This window comes from Xenopus laevis, chromosome 6L (genome assembly GCF_017654675.1).
Source record: "Xenopus laevis strain J_2021 chromosome 6L, Xenopus_laevis_v10.1, whole genome shotgun sequence".
NCBI classification, from domain to species: domain Eukaryota; kingdom Metazoa; phylum Chordata; class Amphibia; order Anura; family Pipidae; genus Xenopus; species Xenopus laevis.
The window spans coordinates 160,734,581-160,752,578 of record NC_054381.1 but is presented as its reverse complement, the minus strand read 5'-3'; the positions used below and the strand labels follow the sequence as shown (position 1 = coordinate 160,752,578).

Sequence of the window (17,998 nt, the reverse complement as noted above, 5' to 3'; positions counted from 1 at the left end):
ATTTATTAAAATTTATTAGAATTTTTCTCATTATTTGAAAAATAAAAATTTGACCAACCTCCCAACCACGATTTGGCTTAATTAGCTAAATAAATCTGTACAAAAATTGTACGCGCAGGAAAAGTCACAACAAAATCGCTCGTCAATTTGATTCAAGCAACTTTTTTCAATTGTCACCCAAAAAAACACAATTTTTTTCTGATTTTAAAGCAAATAAAAAATCAAAATGTCAAAAACTATGTTCCAATTGTTATAGGGACATATGCCATTGACTTCAACACAACTTTGACAGGTTTGAGATGATGTATTTTTGGATTTTTAGCATAATAAATCTTGAAAAAGTTTTTTTTCCTCTAAAAATTTAAATTCTTATAACTTTCTTAGTCTCTTATAACTTTCATAGTCTCTCATATCTCTCATAATCTCTTATAACTCTCATAGTCTCTAATAACTCTCATAGTCTCTTATAACTCTCATAGTCTCTTATAACTCTCATAGTCTCTTATAACTCTCATAGTCTCTCATAACTCTCATAGTCTCTCATAACTCTCATAGTCTGTTATAACTCTCATAGTCTCCCATAACTCTCATAGTCTGTTATAACTCTCATAGTCTCTCATAACTCTTATAGTCTGTTATAACTCTCATAGTCTCTCATAACGCTCATAGACTCTCATAACTCTCATAGTCTGTTATAACTCTCATAGTCTCTTATAACTCTCATAGCCTGTTATAACTCTCATAGTCTCTCATAACTCTTATAGTCTCTCATAACTCTCATAGTCTGTTATAACTCTCATAGTCTCTCATAACTCTCATAGTCTGTTATAACTCTCATAGTCTCTCATAACTCTCATAGCCTGTTATAACTCTCATAGTCTCTCATAACTCTCATAGTCTCTTATAACTCTCATAGTCTCTCATAACTCTCATGGTCTGTTATAACTCTCATAGTCTCTTATAACTCTCATAGTCTCTTATAACTCTCGTAGTCTGTTATAACTCTCTTAGTCTCTTATAACTCTCATAGTCTCTCATAACTCTCATAGTCTCTTATAACTCTCATAGTCTCTTATAACTCTCATAGTAGTGGTACAGTACAGGCAGAGAAGGATGTTTTTGGGTTTGGGGAGTTGAATTACCACTAAATACTCAATTATTTGTTTCATAGTCATATGAAGTGCCAGTAATAACAATGGTGCCAGTTCAGTGAATAATAATGTCCGTATAGATTGAATAGACACAGTGTCAGTTCTAATGCTCAGAGTTCAGATCACAGGCAAGGACTCATACTCAGGTAGAGAAATGGTGACAATAGCACACACACTCAGGCACACACTCATACTCAGGCACATACACTAAAGCACACTCACACTCAGGCACACACTCATACTCAGGCACATACATGCAGACACACTCACACTCATACTCAGGCACATATACTCAGGCACACTCACACTCATACTCAGGCAGACACTCCTACTCAGGCACACACTCACTCACACTCATACTCAGGCACACACTCACACTCATTTACAATTGTATAGGCAACAGCACACAATAAGATGTGGGTCAAGTCCAGACAGACAATGCAGACTGAGATGTAGTGAGTAAAACACAAGTCAGGGTCTTTACTGATAATAAATTAAAGGCCAATATTCCCTTATCCCACACACACTAATTGTCTTCCCTCAGTCCCACTAGTTACTCAGTGATTGAAGCAACTTAATCTCTCTCTACCCCCCCTCCCCTCTTGTTCTATCTCCCTCTCTCCCTGCCTTTCTTTGTGTGTCTATCTTTACTGGTTAAATGAAGGAATGTTGGCCTGGAACATAGTATTTGTACCTGGATAGAGAACTGGCTAAAAGATAGACTACAAAGAGTGGTGGTAAATGGAACATTTTCTAATTGGACCAGTGTTGTTAGTGGAGTACCGCAGGGCTCTGTACTAGGTCCCTTGCTTTTCAACTTGTTTATTAATGACCTGGAGGTGGCCATTGAAAGGACTGTTTCTATTTTTGCAGATGATACTAAATTGTGCAGAACTATAGGTTCCATGCAGGATGCTGCCACTTTGCACAGTGATTTGTCTAAACTGGAAAACTGGGCAGCAAACTGGAAAATGGGGTTCAATGTTGATAAATGCAGGTTATGCACTTTGGCAAAAATAATATAAATGCAAGTTATACACTAAATGGCAGTGTGTTGGGAGTTTCCTTAAATGAGAAGGATCTTGGGGTCTTTGTAGATAACAAGTTGTCTAATTGTGGGCAGTGTCATTCTGTGGCTACTAAAGCAAATAAAGTTCTTGTATAAAAAAGGGCATTAACTCAAGGGATGAAACATAATTGTGTCTCTTTATAGGTCCCTGGTGAGGCCTCATCTGGAGTATGGGGGCAGTTTTGGACTCCAGTCCTTAAGAGGGATATAAATGAGCTGGAGAGAGTGCAGAGACTAAGTGCAACTAAACTGGTTAGAGGGAGGGAAGAGTTAAATTATGAGGGGAGACTGACAAGGTTGGGGTTGTTTTCTCTGGAAAAAGGCGCTTGTGAGGGGACATGATTAGACTTTACAAGTACATTAGAGGACATTATAGACAAATAGCAGGGGACCTTTTTACCCATAAAGAGAATCACGTACCAGAGGCCTCCCCTTCAGACTAGAGGAAAAGAACTTTCATTTAAAGGAACAGAGTAGGGGGTTCATCACAGTGAGGACAGTGAGGTTGGGGAATGCACTGCCGGGTGATGATTCAGTTAATGACTATAAGAGGGACTTGGATGATTTCTTGGACAGACATAATACAAAGGCTATTGTGATACTAAACTCTATAGTTAGTATAGATATGGGTATATATCATTTATGTGACAGTAGGGAGGGGTGTGTGTATGGGGCTGGGTTTTCAATTGGAGGAGTTGGACTTGATGGACTTTGTCTTTTTTCAACCCAATTTAACTATGTAACTCTCTCTCTCTCTGTCTGTCTCTCTGTCTGTCTCTCTGTCTCTCTCTCTCTGTCTCTCTCTCTCTCTCTCTCTCTCTCTCTCTCTCTGTAGAAGTCAGGCAGAATAGTGCAACTGCATAAATCACATATTGGTGCAGCTTGTGCTGACCCTGCGCTCACATTATATTTCAGGAAACAAAAATGTCACATTGTTACACCATATTATGTTTATTGAATGAGGTTGGAATACAAGGGGCAATAATGCTCATATGTCAGTGCAGCCCGGGGGGAGGGGCATCAGAGGGCGGAGCTTCTGAGCAGGACCAATAGGAAGCCGAGGGACAGGCCCAGCGCAGGGAAACTGTATTTTACAGCAGAGGAGCCGCTGACGTTACACAGGTCGGAGCTGCAGCAGGAAACTGAAGAAGAGAATCCAGCAAAACTGGCAGATGCTGAAGTACAACTGGAACTGCAGGTTTTATTGATAACTGATAAACCCACTGTGTAATTTAAAAGACATCAGAGTTAGCCAGTGCCCCCCAGCAATAGCCCCTCCCCCTGACACCCTCTCATCTTACTATACTCCCTCCCACCGTTACACCCCTTCTATTCACAGCATCTTGCCTTACAATACACATTATCTCTATATTACAACTCTCACCACATATAGAGGTAAATGTGAGATCCAATGAAACATTCAAACTTATAGCTGCTCCTGAGCTCAAATCAATTGCCCCCATTGCACTCCCTCTAAGAACATCTCTGCACTGCACGAGAATCTAAATATTGAACATGAGTAACTCTCACCCTACTGTCTCTAACTTGCTCTACTGTCTCCATCTTCCTCTAATGTCTCCCTCTTGCCCTACTGTCTCCAACCTACTCTACTGTCTCCATCTCGACCTACAGTCTCCAACTTGCTTTACTGTCTCCATCTTGCTCTACTGGCTCCCTCTTGCACTACTGTCTCCATCTTGCTCTACTGTCTGCCTCTTGCCCTACTGTCTCCAACTTCCTCTACTGTCTCCATCTTGTCCTACTGTTTCCATCTTGCTCTACTGTCTCCAACTCGCTCTACTCTTACTCTACTGTCTCCATTCTCCTCTACTTTCTCCAGCTTGCTCTACTGTCTCCCTCTTGCCCTACTGTATCTAATTTGCCCTACTGTCTCCCTCTTGCCCTACAGTCCCCATCTTGCCCGACTGTCTCCATCTTGCCCGACTGTCTCCATCTTGCCCTACTGTCTCCATCTTGCCCTACTGTCTCCATCTTGCCCTACTGTCTCCATCTTGCCCTACTGTCTCCATCTTGCCCTACTGTCTCCATCTTGCCCTACTGTTTCCATCTTGTCCTACTGTCTCCATCTTGCCCTACTGTTTCCATCTTGTCCTACTGTCTCCATCTTGCTCTACTGTCTCCATCTTGCTCTACTGTCTCTATCTTGTCCTAACTGTCTATATCTTGTCCAACTGTCTCCATCTTGACGTGCTGTCTCCATCTTGGCCTACTGTCTAGTAGTTTCAGAGTTTATTGCCCCATCATACACTTCTGATCCCAGTGCTACCCCACCTTCATAACGCCCCCCCCGTTACTTACAAGCAGAAGCAACACTAGTCTGACAGTAGGTGTTGTTTGAGCTGCAGTTTGTTGTGGTCATGCAGTTGGCATTGCTTGTGACAGAAGCACATGTGTAGCACTGCAGGGACACAGCTGTAACATAAGGAGAATATTCCCACATTAATATACTTAAACATATATTATGTATCATCAGCACTATATTGTGTTTGTATGTTGCTCCTGTGTCTCCACTGTCACAGGGACTGAAATCTTGCCCTTTCTCTCTGCTTCCACATTAAATCCCGCCCTGTCTCTCTGCTTCCACTTTAAATCCCGCCCTTTCTCTCTGCTTCCACCTTAAATCCCGCCCTGTCTCTCTGCTTCCACATTAAATCCCGCCCTACCTCTCTGCTTCCACCTTAAATCCCGCCCTGTCTCTCTGCTTCCACTTTAAATCCCGCCCTTTCTCTCTGCTTCCACCTTAAATCCCGCCCTGTCTCTCTGCTTCCACATTAAATCCAGCCCTACCTCTCTGCTTCCAACTTAAATCCCGCCCTGTCTCTCTGTTTCCAACTTAAATCCCGCCCTGTGTCTCTGCTTCCAACTTAAATCCCGCCCTGTCTCTCTGCTTCCAACTTAAATTCCGCCCTGTCTCTCTGCTTTCAGCTTAAATCCCGCCCTGTCTCTCTGCTTCCAACTTAAATCCCGCCCTGTCTCTCTGCTTCCAACTTAAATCCCGCCCTGTCTCTCTGCTTCCAACTTAAATCCCGCGCTGTCTCTCCGCTTCCAACTTAAATCCCGCCCTGTCTCTCTGCCTCCAATTTAAATCTCACCCAGTCTCTCTGCTTCCACCTTAAATCCAGCCCTATGTCTCTGCTTCCAACTTAAATCCCGCCCTATGTCTCTGATTCCATCTTAAATCCCGCCCTGTGTCTCTGCTTTCAACTTAAATCCCGCCCAGTTTCTCTGCTTCCAACTTAAATCCCGCCCTGTGTCTCTGATTCCATCTTAAATCCCGCCCAGTCTCTCTGCTTTTAACTTAAATCCCGCCCTGTCTCTCGGCTTCCAGCGTAAATCCCGCCCTGTCTCTCCTCTTACAACTTAAATCCCGCCCTGTCTCTCTGCTTCCACTTTAAATCCCGCCCTTTCTCTCTGCTTCCACCTTAAATCCCGCCCTGTCTCTCTGCTTCCACATTAAATCCAGCCCTACCTCTCTGCTTCCAACTTAAATCCCGCCCTGTCTCTCTGTTTCCAACTTAAATCCCGCCCTGTGTCTCTGCTTCCAACTTAAATCCCGCCCTGTCTCTCTGCTTCCAACTTAAATTCCGCCCTGTCTCTCTGCTTTCAGCTTAAATCCCGCCCTGTCTCTCTGCTTCCAACTTAAATCCCACCCTGTCTCTCCGCTTCCAACTTAAATCCCGCCCTGTCTCTCTGCCTCCAATTTAAATCTCACCCAGTCTCTCTGCTTCCACCTTAAATCCAGCCCTATGTCTCTGCTTCCAACTTAAATCCCGCCCTATGTCTCTGATTCCATCTTAAATCCCGCCCTGTGTCTCTGCTTCCAACTTAAATCCCGCCCAGTTTCTCTGCTTCCAACTTAAATCCCGCCCTGTGTCTCTGATTCCATCTTAAATCCCGCCCAGTCTCTCTGCTTTTAACTTAAATCCCGCCCTGTCTCTCGGCTTCCAGCGTAAATCCCGCCCTGTCTCTCCTCTTACAACTTAAATCCCGCCCTGTGTCTCTGCTCCTGGCCTGACTAAGTCCCACCTTGTGTGTCTTTTGCTCTCAGCCTGGCTAATATGCAATTAGATAATGAGAAGAGATCACAGCACAATGCTGTTAGAGTAGAATTAAGGTACAGTTTGCCCCCTGTCACCACTGAGATCTAACAAGATTGAATCAGACTGTCTGTAAGTTTGTATCTCTGGCTCTGAACCATTTGGCTGTATCTGTTATATAAATCCGGTGATTCTGGATGTATAGTTGGTCAAAGGAACATAAAGAATTGATTTGCATGTCTCCGCCCATGATGCCTTATGGGAACCTTAAACTCTCATTTTTGAAATTGCGGCAGTGCTGTGTGTATGACATGAGACAAGAAACTGATTTCAGAAGACCTTTTGCCGCATGTTTTGTCTCCTTTCAGCCCGTCTCACACTGGAGAAGAGACAGTTAAGGGGGGATCCAAAAGATTGAACTTGACAAAAGGCCGATGGACGAATCTTTCTTCAACTTATTATGTCAACTTGAACGTTAGGAGTTATTCTCTTTCCAAAATGAATAACCCTTAGTAATAATGGTTTTAATGGAATGTGATATGTGGAATAAGAACCCCCTACTATAATTATACATTTATATTATACAAGTATATTTGACACCAACTGTTGCTTTTGTTTGGGATGACTAGTGTTATATTGTATCAGTCAGGACCAGCAGTAAAGAGACAAGGAAAGCTCAGACATTGCTCATATGGACCATTAATGTATATTAGAGAGTAAAGTTCAAATTAATAAACAAATAAAAATAAACCCGTAACTGTCCCATGTGACATTCAGACATCGCTGGGATTGAACTCAGAAAGAGACGGGAGAATAAGGGAAGGAATGAGGATGGAGTAAGAGGGTAAAGGGGACAGGTCGGGGGGTGACATTATGACCTACCTGTGCCAATGCAGAGAGCAGCCACCAGCAGAGAGATGTATAGTTCAGCCATGCTCAGTGAGTGTGAGTCGCTCTGTTCTGTCTCCCACACTCTCCTGTCACTTATATACCCCCCAATCTGTATGTACACACCCTTTCCCACCAGACACTTTCAGTTACGCACCAGTTCCATTGTTTTATAAAATGACCTGAAATTCTCGCTTGTTCTCTGTATAATATTTTGTTTTGCTCAATAGTTTTTTCAAGCTAAATATCTCGGCGCAACGTTACCGTGAACTTCATAGTGAAAGCACAAAGGGAATGTCTTCCTTATAACAATCATTTAGAAGTAGGAAATCGATGTACCGCTGACAAACACATCAGATCCCTTCAGGGGGGCAAGAGATTTGGAAGGATAAAGATGGAGGGGATTCCTGGGTTTACAATTACCGAATTCTCAATGAAGATACTGTAACTCACAAAGCAACGAATGCCCCTGACAGTAAGTTTATTCCAGAAAACCATAATGGAAGTCATACTGGGAACCTGGTCTATATACTTCTTGGTGCTCTGGTTGGTCGGTGCTGGGGTCCTGGTTTGTTTGTGTGCCGTGTTCACATGGACTTATGCACATTGATGTTGGAGCTGTCGGGCTCTGCTGGGATTTGAGCCGGGGATTTCTGGCTCTGTGCCTCGACTGTTGGGCCAGGTGAGCAGCCCCTCCCCAGCAGCGACCTGATTGGTGAGTTGGGAATCAGGGCTGACCCTGCCCTATATAAGGCCAGCCCTCCTCCTCATTAATGCTTGAGCATTGACTTACTTGAGCACTGTGACTTGACCCTAGCTCGGGTTCTCCTGCTCTAGCCTTTAACCTTGCCTTGCCCTTTATCTTGTAGCTTGCTCCTTCCCTTATATCTTTCCTTGTCCTTTCTGTACTTTGTCTGTGTAGCCTTATCCTTACCTTGCCTCACCTAGCCTGAACCTTGCTTTTTACCTTGCTTTGAATCTTGCTCTGCCTTGCCCTCGCGTTCCTGCTCCGGTCTCATTACTGCCCAGTTCTTCTGCTCCAGTCCTCCTGCTCAACCCCCATCCTGATCTGTTTCTTCACCCTGTCGGATGGGCGAATTTTTTCACCTCATTTTGCCGAAAAAATTACGGCCATAGACTTGTATGGCGGGGTGCGTAAAAAAAAAGACTTTAATGGGCATCTGCGACATTTCGGTGGCGGCGAATTTTTGTCGAAACGAAACGGGTCAAATTCGCCCATCCCTACACCCTGATCCTGACTCTGCAGATCTATGCCCGCTCCATCCTGTCCTGTCCTGATCTACGCCCGCTCCATCCTGTCCTTTCCTGATCTACACCCGCTCCATCCTGTCCTGTCCTGATCTACACTCGCTCCATCCTGTCCTGTCCTGATCTACACCTGCTCTGTCCTGTCCGGTCCTGATCTACACCCGCTCCATCCTCTCCGGTCCTGATCTACACTCGCTCCATCCTGTCCTGTTCTGATCTACACCCGCTCCATCCTGTTCCGCACCTGTTCCACCCTGACACTACGCCCTCTTCACCCTGTTCCTGCTTTTTTCCTTTCTGTGTCTCGTGGGCACAGCCAGTCCTTGTCTGAAGGCCTCACCCTCCTCCTCTGCCTCCACAGCGCCCCCTAACCTCACCCTTGACAGGAACAAGCCATGACACCACTAATTTTCAGAACTCTTCATTTTGGGATTTTTGCATGGTACTCTTGTTTAAACTGGCTACGGGTACACCTGTTTCTGTCTACAAATGTGTTCGATTCTGCTGGTTCTTCTGACCTGTTTTACTGACCAACCATAGCCAAGCTGTTTGACTGCTCTGACTTTGCTTTTACCCCATCCTTTTCTGTACCGCTGCTGCTTCTGATCTCCAAAGTGAGTGGGTTCAATTCTGCCAAATAAAGTTCCAGGGCCCAAAATGGGCATCTGGGAAGACCAGGGTAGACAAGGGCTTCTATGCTTCATGACTAGTGATGAGCGAATTTCCATGTTTCACCGGCAGCAAATAAATGCGGGAAAAACCCGCCACGACTAAAAAAAAAATTGTTGCATGTCAGCATAGTCGCAAACATAAAATTGTCACGAGTCAAAATTATTGGGACGCCCATTGACTTAAATGCATTTAGACAAAATAATCGCACGTATAAAAATTGACGCTCGCAGCCAAATAATTTTGACACCCATTGAATTCAATATGTTTCGCAAATTTTCCACAGTTTCGTGAATTTTGCGGTAAATATTTCAACGAATCGAAACAGCACAGATTTGCCCGTCCTTGTTCATGGCGAATAAGGCTGGTTTAGCAGATTACTCAGGGTTCCAGCAGTAGGTTACACATATATTTTGGAAAGCACAAACCCACATAGGATCTACTGATACTCCTTCAGCATCTTGTCTTGATTTTAGGTACTAAAATAAACTATAATAATAATCAAATTATATGTCACGTAAGACCCCTAAATCAATACAGTGCATCTGCATGTTCATGGCTGTCATTTCAGTTACTGAAAAATCAACACACTGTTTGCATTTTATTTGGAGTAAAAACCCCTAAAAGTAAGTTGACCTCAGAAAGCCAAATTTATGGAAAATACATTGAAAATCCACCTGAAAGCTTTAGAGTATCATTTCTTCCACACATACTTAGATCAGCTTCTTTGTACACCATTTCCTTGGACTTTCTGCTCCTGAATGAATAAAATACAGAGGTAGTCAACTAAATGAATAACCAGATCATTTCTTCAGCAATACATAAAGTAACAGAGGCTGTAGAGAGAATCATAGATATAATGGCATATCCCCCGACTGCCTTTTTGCACATTGCCAAGGAATTCTATCATCTAATTTTATATTTGTTGAGTGTCTTTAGGCTTTATCCCCTGTATGAGAAGGAGAAGAAGCTGAGGAACATTGGGTTTCTGCTCGGTGCTTTGTTATTCTGCTTCATTCAATGTTGCATGTGAGTAACGGGCCAGTATTTGTTAATTACAAACAATGATACAATGGATGACTTTACTGTGTCTCAGATATTGTTTTAAGTAAAATATCTGTCATGGGAAGGAATGTTGTACTTATAATAATAAGGGAGAGTAAGCAAAGCGCCAGTGTATACAATAGACTATAATAATGATATAACAGGTTTTGGACATGGGGCTACTGAAGATCTCAATTCCCCGGATACTATATCTGAGATCTGGCCAAATAAGTCTCAACTCCAGGGAAAGAGGCAGAGAATTGGGGAGCAGACTGGGGCCAATGGCCTGGGAAACCTTGTTGTGTTTTTATTTAATGTTGGGCGAGGGGTGGATGTATTGGGAAAGTTCTCCTGAGTTGATCTGCAACATTGTGTGAGACTCCAGTTAATTCCCTTATAAAGTGTGTGCTACAGGTGCCCTGTGTTGTGATAGTGATGTAGATACAATTCAGTGTTACAAGAACAACATTTCACACCTGCACAAATACACAACTTGTGCCTCAGCTCCATTTCCCATTATAAGTGTAGGTGGGTTTGGACTCTGGAGTAATGAGACTTGACCCAAACCCACCCCCTCTCAACCCAAACTTGGGCCGGCCCACTCCGTCCCCTCTATTTATAGACTCTCGCCCGACCTGCCTTGCAGTGACATCACAAAAGGGGTGGGACTGGACACGTGTGAGTCTATAAATTCAGGGAACAGAAGCCGACAGTGTGATGTCACAGGCAGGGAGAGGGAAAGGAGCACCGAAGATTTTTTGTGGGGTTGGGGCCGGCCCACACATCTCTAGATTGGAGCATATTCATCATGATGCACATTAACCCCCATCATGGCTAACTGCCTCAAGAAGTAACCGCCTCAAGAAGGGTTGCCACTTTTTTTTAAAAAAAAATCTTCCTAATAATAACAGGTGGCACCCTAACCCCAAGAGCAGAGAGTAGAAGCAGCAAAACAAGCACTACCTTTTTATTCTCTTCCGCTTTACTTCCCCTTTACACTTCAACATTATCTGCCTTCTCTCTCTTCTTCTCTCTTCTACTCTCTTCTCTCTTTCTTCTCTCTCTTCTACTCTCCTCTCTTCTACTCTCTTTCTTTCTTCTCTCTCTTCTACTCTCCTCTTCTACTCTCTTCTCTCTTCTACTCTCTTCTCTTCTACTCTCTTCTCTCTTTCTACTCTCTTCTCTCTTTCTTCTCTCTTCTACTCTCTTCTCTCTTTCTTCTCTTTCTTCTACTCTCTCCTCCCTTTCTTCTCTGTTCTACGCTCTTCTCTCTTTCTTCTCCCGCCTCTCTTCTGTGCTTCCCCTTCTCTTCATTTTACCTCAATATCATGTCATGGGCCCCCTGCAGCCGCTGGGTCTGCTTCCTCTTAGTTACACCCCTCACCCCTTCTTCTCTCTTCTACTCTCTCCTCCATTGTACCCCCCAACATTAAAAGGGTTATTCTGAAACAATTTGCAATTGGTTTTCATGTTTTATTATTTGTAGTTTTTTACTTATTTAGCTTTTTATTCAGCAGCTCCCCAGTTTGCAATTTCAGCAGTCTGGTTGCTAAGGTCCAAATTCCCCTAGCAACATTTACATATTTTTGTGGGAACTGGAAAGCATCAGAGAAAATAATTAAACTCTACAAAATAAAAAAACGAAGACCAGTTGAAATGTTGCTCAGAATTAGCAATTCTATAATATAATAAAAGTTAACTTAAAGGTGAACCACCCCTTTAATGAAAGCCAACCCCCACATATTGTGCTGCACTCGCTGTAGATGAGGAAACAAAGCAACTGACAGTTTTATACAATATTATGTTTTTTAGTAGCGCTTTGTTATACACAGGGAAATAACAATCATATTTACATGGAGCGCGAGGGCATCACTGGGCGGAGCTTCTGAGCAGGACCAATAGGAAGCCAAGGGACAGGCCCAGCGCAGGGAAACTGTATTTTACAGCAGAGGAGCCGCTGACGTTACACAGGTCGGAGCTGCAGCAGGAAACTGAACTAGTGACCAGGGTCAGGTTGGTATTTGCCGGGGAACAACTGGACTTACAGGATTTCATTATGGCTGTTAAACCAACTGTATAATGGAAAGAAGAGATTTAGTGTTAGTGGTTTCCTCTCCAGCAAGAGCCCCTCCCCCCTCATCTTACTATACTCCCTCCCACAGTTACACCCCCTTCTATTCACAGCATCTTGCCTTACAATACACATTATCTCTATATTACATTTCTCTCCACATATAGAGGTAAATGTGAGATCCAATGAAACATTCAACTTGCTCCTGAGCTCAAATCCATTGCCCCCATTGAACTCCCTCTAAGAACATCTCTGCACTGAAGGAGAATCTTTATTATTACTAAGAAACTAGAAAAGGATTTTCTCTAAAAAGGCTGGTTCACCTTTAAGTTAACGTTTAGTATTTTATTGTCTCCATCTTGCCCTATTGTTTGGATCTTATCCTACAGTCTCCACCTTGTTCTGCTGTTGCCACCTTGTCCCAATGTAACTTTCCTCTCCAACTGTCTCCACCTTGTCCTACTTTCTCCATCTTGTCCTACGGTCTCCACCTTGTCCTACTTTCTTCACCTTGTCCTACGGTCTCCACCTTGTCCTTCTTTCTTCACCTTGTCCTACTGTCTCCACCTTGTCCTACTTTCTCCATCTTGTCCTACTGTCTCCACCTTGTCCTACTTTCTCCATCTTGTCCTACGGTCTCCACCTTGTCCTACTTTCTCCATCTTGTCCTACAGTCTCCACCTTGTCCTACTTTATTCACCTTGTCCCACTGTCTCCACCTTGTCCTACTTTCTCCATCTTGTCCTACTGTCTCCATCTTGTCCTACTGTCTCCACCTTGTCCCACTGTCTCCACCTTGTCCTACTGTCTCCATCTTGTCCTACTGTCTCCACCTTGTCCTACTGTCTCCACCTTGTCCTACTTTCTCCATCTTATCGTATTGTCTCCACCTTGTCCTACTTTCTCCATCTTATCCTACTGTCTCCACCTTGTCCTACTTTCTCCATTGTGTCTTAAAGTTTAAATCTTGTCCTAAAATTTCCATATTCCTCTACTGTCTCCATCTTGTCCTATAATTCTGCTGCCTTTATGTAGCTATACTTTGTCCTTCTTGCCCTACCGTCTCCATCTTGTCCTATAGTTTTCATCTTATCCTACATTTCCATATTACTTTATTGCCTCCACCTCACCCTACTGACTCCATCTCCCACCTCTATCTTATCCTACTATTGCAGCCCCATTAGTACTGACTGTGTTTTATGAGATATACGTTGCAAACCAAATTGTGAGATATAATGATCCAATAATTACATTTAATATAATGAATATTGGCTGAACACAGATGGGGGAAGGGAAGGATTAGGTCTCCCCGCAGTTCTCCCAGGAAAGGATCAGCTCAGGAGGTTATTTAAAGGGGAACTATAGCAAAAGTGAAAAAATCTAAACTTAATAGTGAAATAAGAAACTTTCTAAATATAATCAGTTAAATATTCTGTCTTGTTTGCCCTGTTTTTGAAATAATGTTTATCTTATTCTCTTTTCATGCAGGAGTTTTCACAGTTTTCACAGATCTATCATGTGTGGCTCATTGGGTCCTTTATACTTCTGGAAAAGCAGTAGCGATGTTTACTGGCCCCTTTCATACACTTCTGATCCCAGCTCTGCTCAACCTCCATAACTGCCTGTTACCCCCATTCACTTACATGCTGAACTGGCAACTGTCATACAGGAGGTGTCGGTTGAACTGCAGTTGGTTGGGGTCATGCAGTTGGCATTGCTGGTGGCAACCAAACACGTGTAGCACTGCAGGGACTGAGCTGCAAATAAAGAGAATATTCCCATTAAAATACACACAGAAAAGCTGAAAACCATGTAACATTATATCAAGTCTGTGAGTAACTGCCCCCAGCTCAGCTGAGATGCCCCGTCCCTTCAGTATTTCTTGTTCAACCTTCTCCAACATTTCCCTTTAACTCGAGGGGTTCTTACCCTGTCTGTTACCTACACCCCATGTAATGTCATCTCCTGGAAGGGACCTTAGATTGTAAGCTCCTCTTCAACAGGGACTGATGTGAATGATCAACATGTTAGTGCTAATGATACACAGAGCACATTTATATTAATTCACTATTATGGGCAATGATGTAGCTGACACATGGAGTAACAATAGAGTGAAATGTAAGATTGTTGGAAATGTTAAAATTCACAATTATTAGGGTTAATGTACCCCCTACTGTAAATGATAAGGATATTAGAAGTCACTGAGGGGTTGTTCTGTGACCATATAAAGGCACAAGGCTGCAGGCTGAGTTATACAGGGAACTCTGAGTATCACTCATGTATTATAAGGGATAATGTACCCCCTACTGTAAATGATAAGGATATTAGATGTCACTGAGGGGTTGTTCTGTGACCATATAAAGGCACAAGGCTGCAGGCTGAGTTATACAGGGAACTCTGAGTATCACTCATGTATTGTAAGGGATAATGTACCCCCTACTGTAAATGATAAGGATATTAGAAGTCACTGAGGGGTTGTTCTGTGACCATATAAAGACACAAGGCTGCAGGCTGAGTTATACAGGGAACTCTGAGTATCACTCATGTATTATAAGGGATAATGTACCCCCTACTGTAAATGATAAGGATATTAGAAGTCACTGAGGGGTTGTTCTGTGACCATATAAAGACACAAGGCTGCAGGCTGAGTTATACAGGGAACTCTGAGTATCACTCATGTATTATAAGGGATAATGTACCCCCTACTGTAAATGATAAGGATATTAGAAGTCACTGAGGGGTTGTTCTGTGACCATATAAGGTGTAATTCCCACAATGCTTTGCATGTTCTGTGATAAATAGACCTATAAAGAGAATTGTGGAAGCATGCAAAGCATTGTGGGAATATTGTGTTTATAAGAGATCAGGTGACCTTATTGTTTCAATACGTTAAACAAATAAAAATGATAAATAAACCGTAACTGTCCCATGTGACATTCAGACATCGCTGGGATTGAACTGAGAAAGAGACGGGAGAATAAGGGAAGGAATGAGGATGGAGTAAGAGGGTAAAGGGGACAGGTCGGGGGGTGACATTATGACCTACCTGTGCCAATGCAGAGAGCAGCCACCAGCAGAGAGATGTATAGTTCAGCCATGCTCAGTGAGTGTGAGTCGCTCTGTTCTGTCTCCCACACTCTCCTGTCACTTATATACCCCCCAATCTGGATGTACACTGCCCCGGATCTATCATTGATTATCCTGATATTCCGGTTTGTGTTCTCTGACGATGATAATTATGGCTTTACTTGCCCTTAAATATTTTAGAAGCCAAATATCCCTGTGTAACTTCCCAAGCAAAGCCCCATTGTAACTCAGCTGAGAAGAAATGAAGGTGTTTTGGCTTTAGAAGTAGTGAGTCGTGTGCGCCAGTGACACAGATATAAGATCAGTTTGTCAGTGGGTCTGGGGGGATAGAGATGGAGCTGGGGGGTCATTTGGGATACTATAAATGTAGTTTTTGTTTAAGATATACACTAAGGGGGGTATTTAGTAAAGTCTGAATGGCAATAACTATTTTAACTATAAAATCCAAATTTTTCATTGAAGTTTCTGTGGTCTGCACTAGAATTAGCCCGAAAATCCGACTATGTCAGACTTTTTTGGAAAAAATTCTGGCTTTGTGGGAAAAAGGCAAAAAAATGGTGCGATTCAGGTTTTGTTCTGCCAAGTTTGTCGACGATCCGATTGAATCAAGATTTTTAAATAAATAAGGCTGCATCGTGCATTCTAGTTTGGTCTGACTTTTTTATTTAACAAAAAAAATTGGATTTTGATAAATAACCCCCTTATACACTAAGGGGCAGATTTGTCAAAGGTCAAGGTGAATCTTCTATTTCAAAAAACTTTAATTACAAGCTATTTTTTGTGTACGTCGAGTAGGGAATAGTCCAAATTCGATTCTTATTTAAAGAAACTCAAAAATTCAAATATCGAAATTTATCATTGTACTGTCTTTTTAAACATTAGACTTCGACCATTCACCATCTAAAACCTGCCAAATTGCTGTTTTAACCTATGGGGGACCTCCTAGAACCTATTTGGAATCAATGGTGGACTTTGAAAAATCAAAGGTTTTTTTGAGAAAAACTTTGATTCAAATTCGGTCGAATTCGATATTATTTGATTTGTATGATTCGAATTCCTATTTGGAATCAATGGTGGACTTTCAAAAATCAAAGGTTTTTTTGATTCAAATTCGGTTGAATTCGATATTATTTGATTTGTATGATTCGAATTCGGTGGAATACAGACCAATTAGATAGAAAACCGAACTATTCGGCCAAAAAAAACCCTTTTTTTAAAATTTTGGTTGGTCGTTTTGAATTCGAATCTTGAAGTTTTTCAAATTCAAAATGAAACCCTTGATAAATATGCCCCTAGGGGATTATTTACTAAAATCTGAATTTATCTCCTGTTTTATTAAGAGAAACCACAACCAAACTCCAATGCTCTATTTGACCATATTCATTAAGCGATCAAATTGAGTGAAAACCCAAATCGCTCAAATTATCGGACATTTTCCTTGAATCGCTCAATGTTTTCAAGTTTTTGTTCTAAAACCCTGAAAAAGTTGTATTTTTGGGCTAAACCCAGCGCAGACCATGATAACTTCAAATTGGGTTTGTTTCCTCTTATATTGGCTTATACAGGACCTCGACAGGTCTGAGATTTGGGATTTTTGGATTCCAGCTTCTTGCAATAATAAATCTTAAAAAAAAATTGTCGTTTTTTTTCCACTAAAAATAAGAGTTTTGGCCCAAAAAACTTGACCATATAAATTTGAGGTTTAATAAATAACCCTCTAAATAGAAATACATGGGTTATGTGAATCACTATGTAGGAAAATATTCTGGTGCTGTATAAATAAATGTTAATAATAATAATAATAATAATAAAAATAATAATTATATATAATAGGAAATGTACAGTAATCAAGAGGAAAATAATTGTGCAAATAAAAAGCCATGGATTTAAGGTGACAGCAAAGTTATATTTAGAATGAAAAATGCCATTTATGGTTCTCTGCAGAATATTTGAGGTTATTTATCGAAATCGGAATTGATCGAATCTATTTCTGAAATTTACTCCGATGAAATCCACATGGGTTATTTCTGCTAATTTATCAATACATTTTCCCGAAATTTTCCTATGCGGAAAAAAAACTTTGGGTAGAATTTATGAAGAAAATAAATTGATACATATGTGGATTTCTATTTGTAATATTAGTGGTGATTACAATAATGGATAAAATATATGAATTCTTAGTAGATGTTTTTTCGTGAAGAAATAATTGATTGTTTCTTTGGGATATTTGTATACAATATGGAATAGAACCACACTTCTCCTTTCTTCCCTTGTTTTCCTTTCTGTATCCCATTTACCCCAATTTCCTTTTTCTTTTTTGTTCAAAATTGAAAAAATAAAGAATTGATAAAAAAAATAATAATAATAATAAAAATAATAATAAAAATAATAATAGGAAATGTACAGTAATAAAGAAGCAAATAATTGTGCAAATAAAAAGCCATGGATTTAAGGTGACAGCAAAGTTATATTTAAAATGAAAAATCTCTCCAGAACATTTGAGGTTATTTATCGAAATCGGAATTAATCTAATCTATTTCTGAAATTTACTCCGATGAAATCCACATGGGTTATTTCTGCTAATTTATCAATACATTTTCCCAAAATTTTCCTGTGTGGAAAAAAAACTCGAAAAAATTTGGATTGTAAGAATTTTTTGGATTTTCTGCCTGAAACCATTGATTTTTTAGGA

At 41.4% G+C, this 17,998-nt stretch overlaps 2 protein-coding genes across 2 annotated transcripts; both read right to left on the bottom strand.

The window, feature by feature from the left end:
* Positions 1–3,155: 3,155 nt before the first annotated feature.
* On the bottom strand, positions 3,156–7,268 carry LOC108719455 (ly6/PLAUR domain-containing protein 2-like). Its single transcript, XM_041566687.1, has 3 exons — positions 7,161–7,268; positions 4,540–4,653; positions 3,156–3,443 (listed from the first exon to the last, which is right to left on the bottom strand). Exons 1-3 carry the CDS (start codon positions 7,210–7,212, stop codon positions 3,241–3,243), a joined length of 369 nt encoding a protein of 122 aa, XP_041422621.1. The 5' UTR covers positions 7,213–7,268; the 3' UTR covers positions 3,156–3,240.
* Positions 7,269–9,694: 2,426 nt separating this feature from the next.
* Positions 9,695–15,389, bottom strand: LOC108719453 (lymphocyte antigen 6E). The gene is made up of 4 exons (XM_041566688.1): positions 15,266–15,389; positions 13,863–13,976; positions 12,002–12,220; positions 9,695–9,861 (listed from the first exon to the last, which is right to left on the bottom strand). Exons 1-3 carry the CDS (start codon positions 15,315–15,317, stop codon positions 12,018–12,020), a joined length of 369 nt encoding a protein of 122 aa, XP_041422622.1. The 5' UTR covers positions 15,318–15,389; the 3' UTR covers positions 9,695–9,861; positions 12,002–12,017.
* Between the last annotated feature and the right edge of the window lie 2,609 nt (positions 15,390–17,998).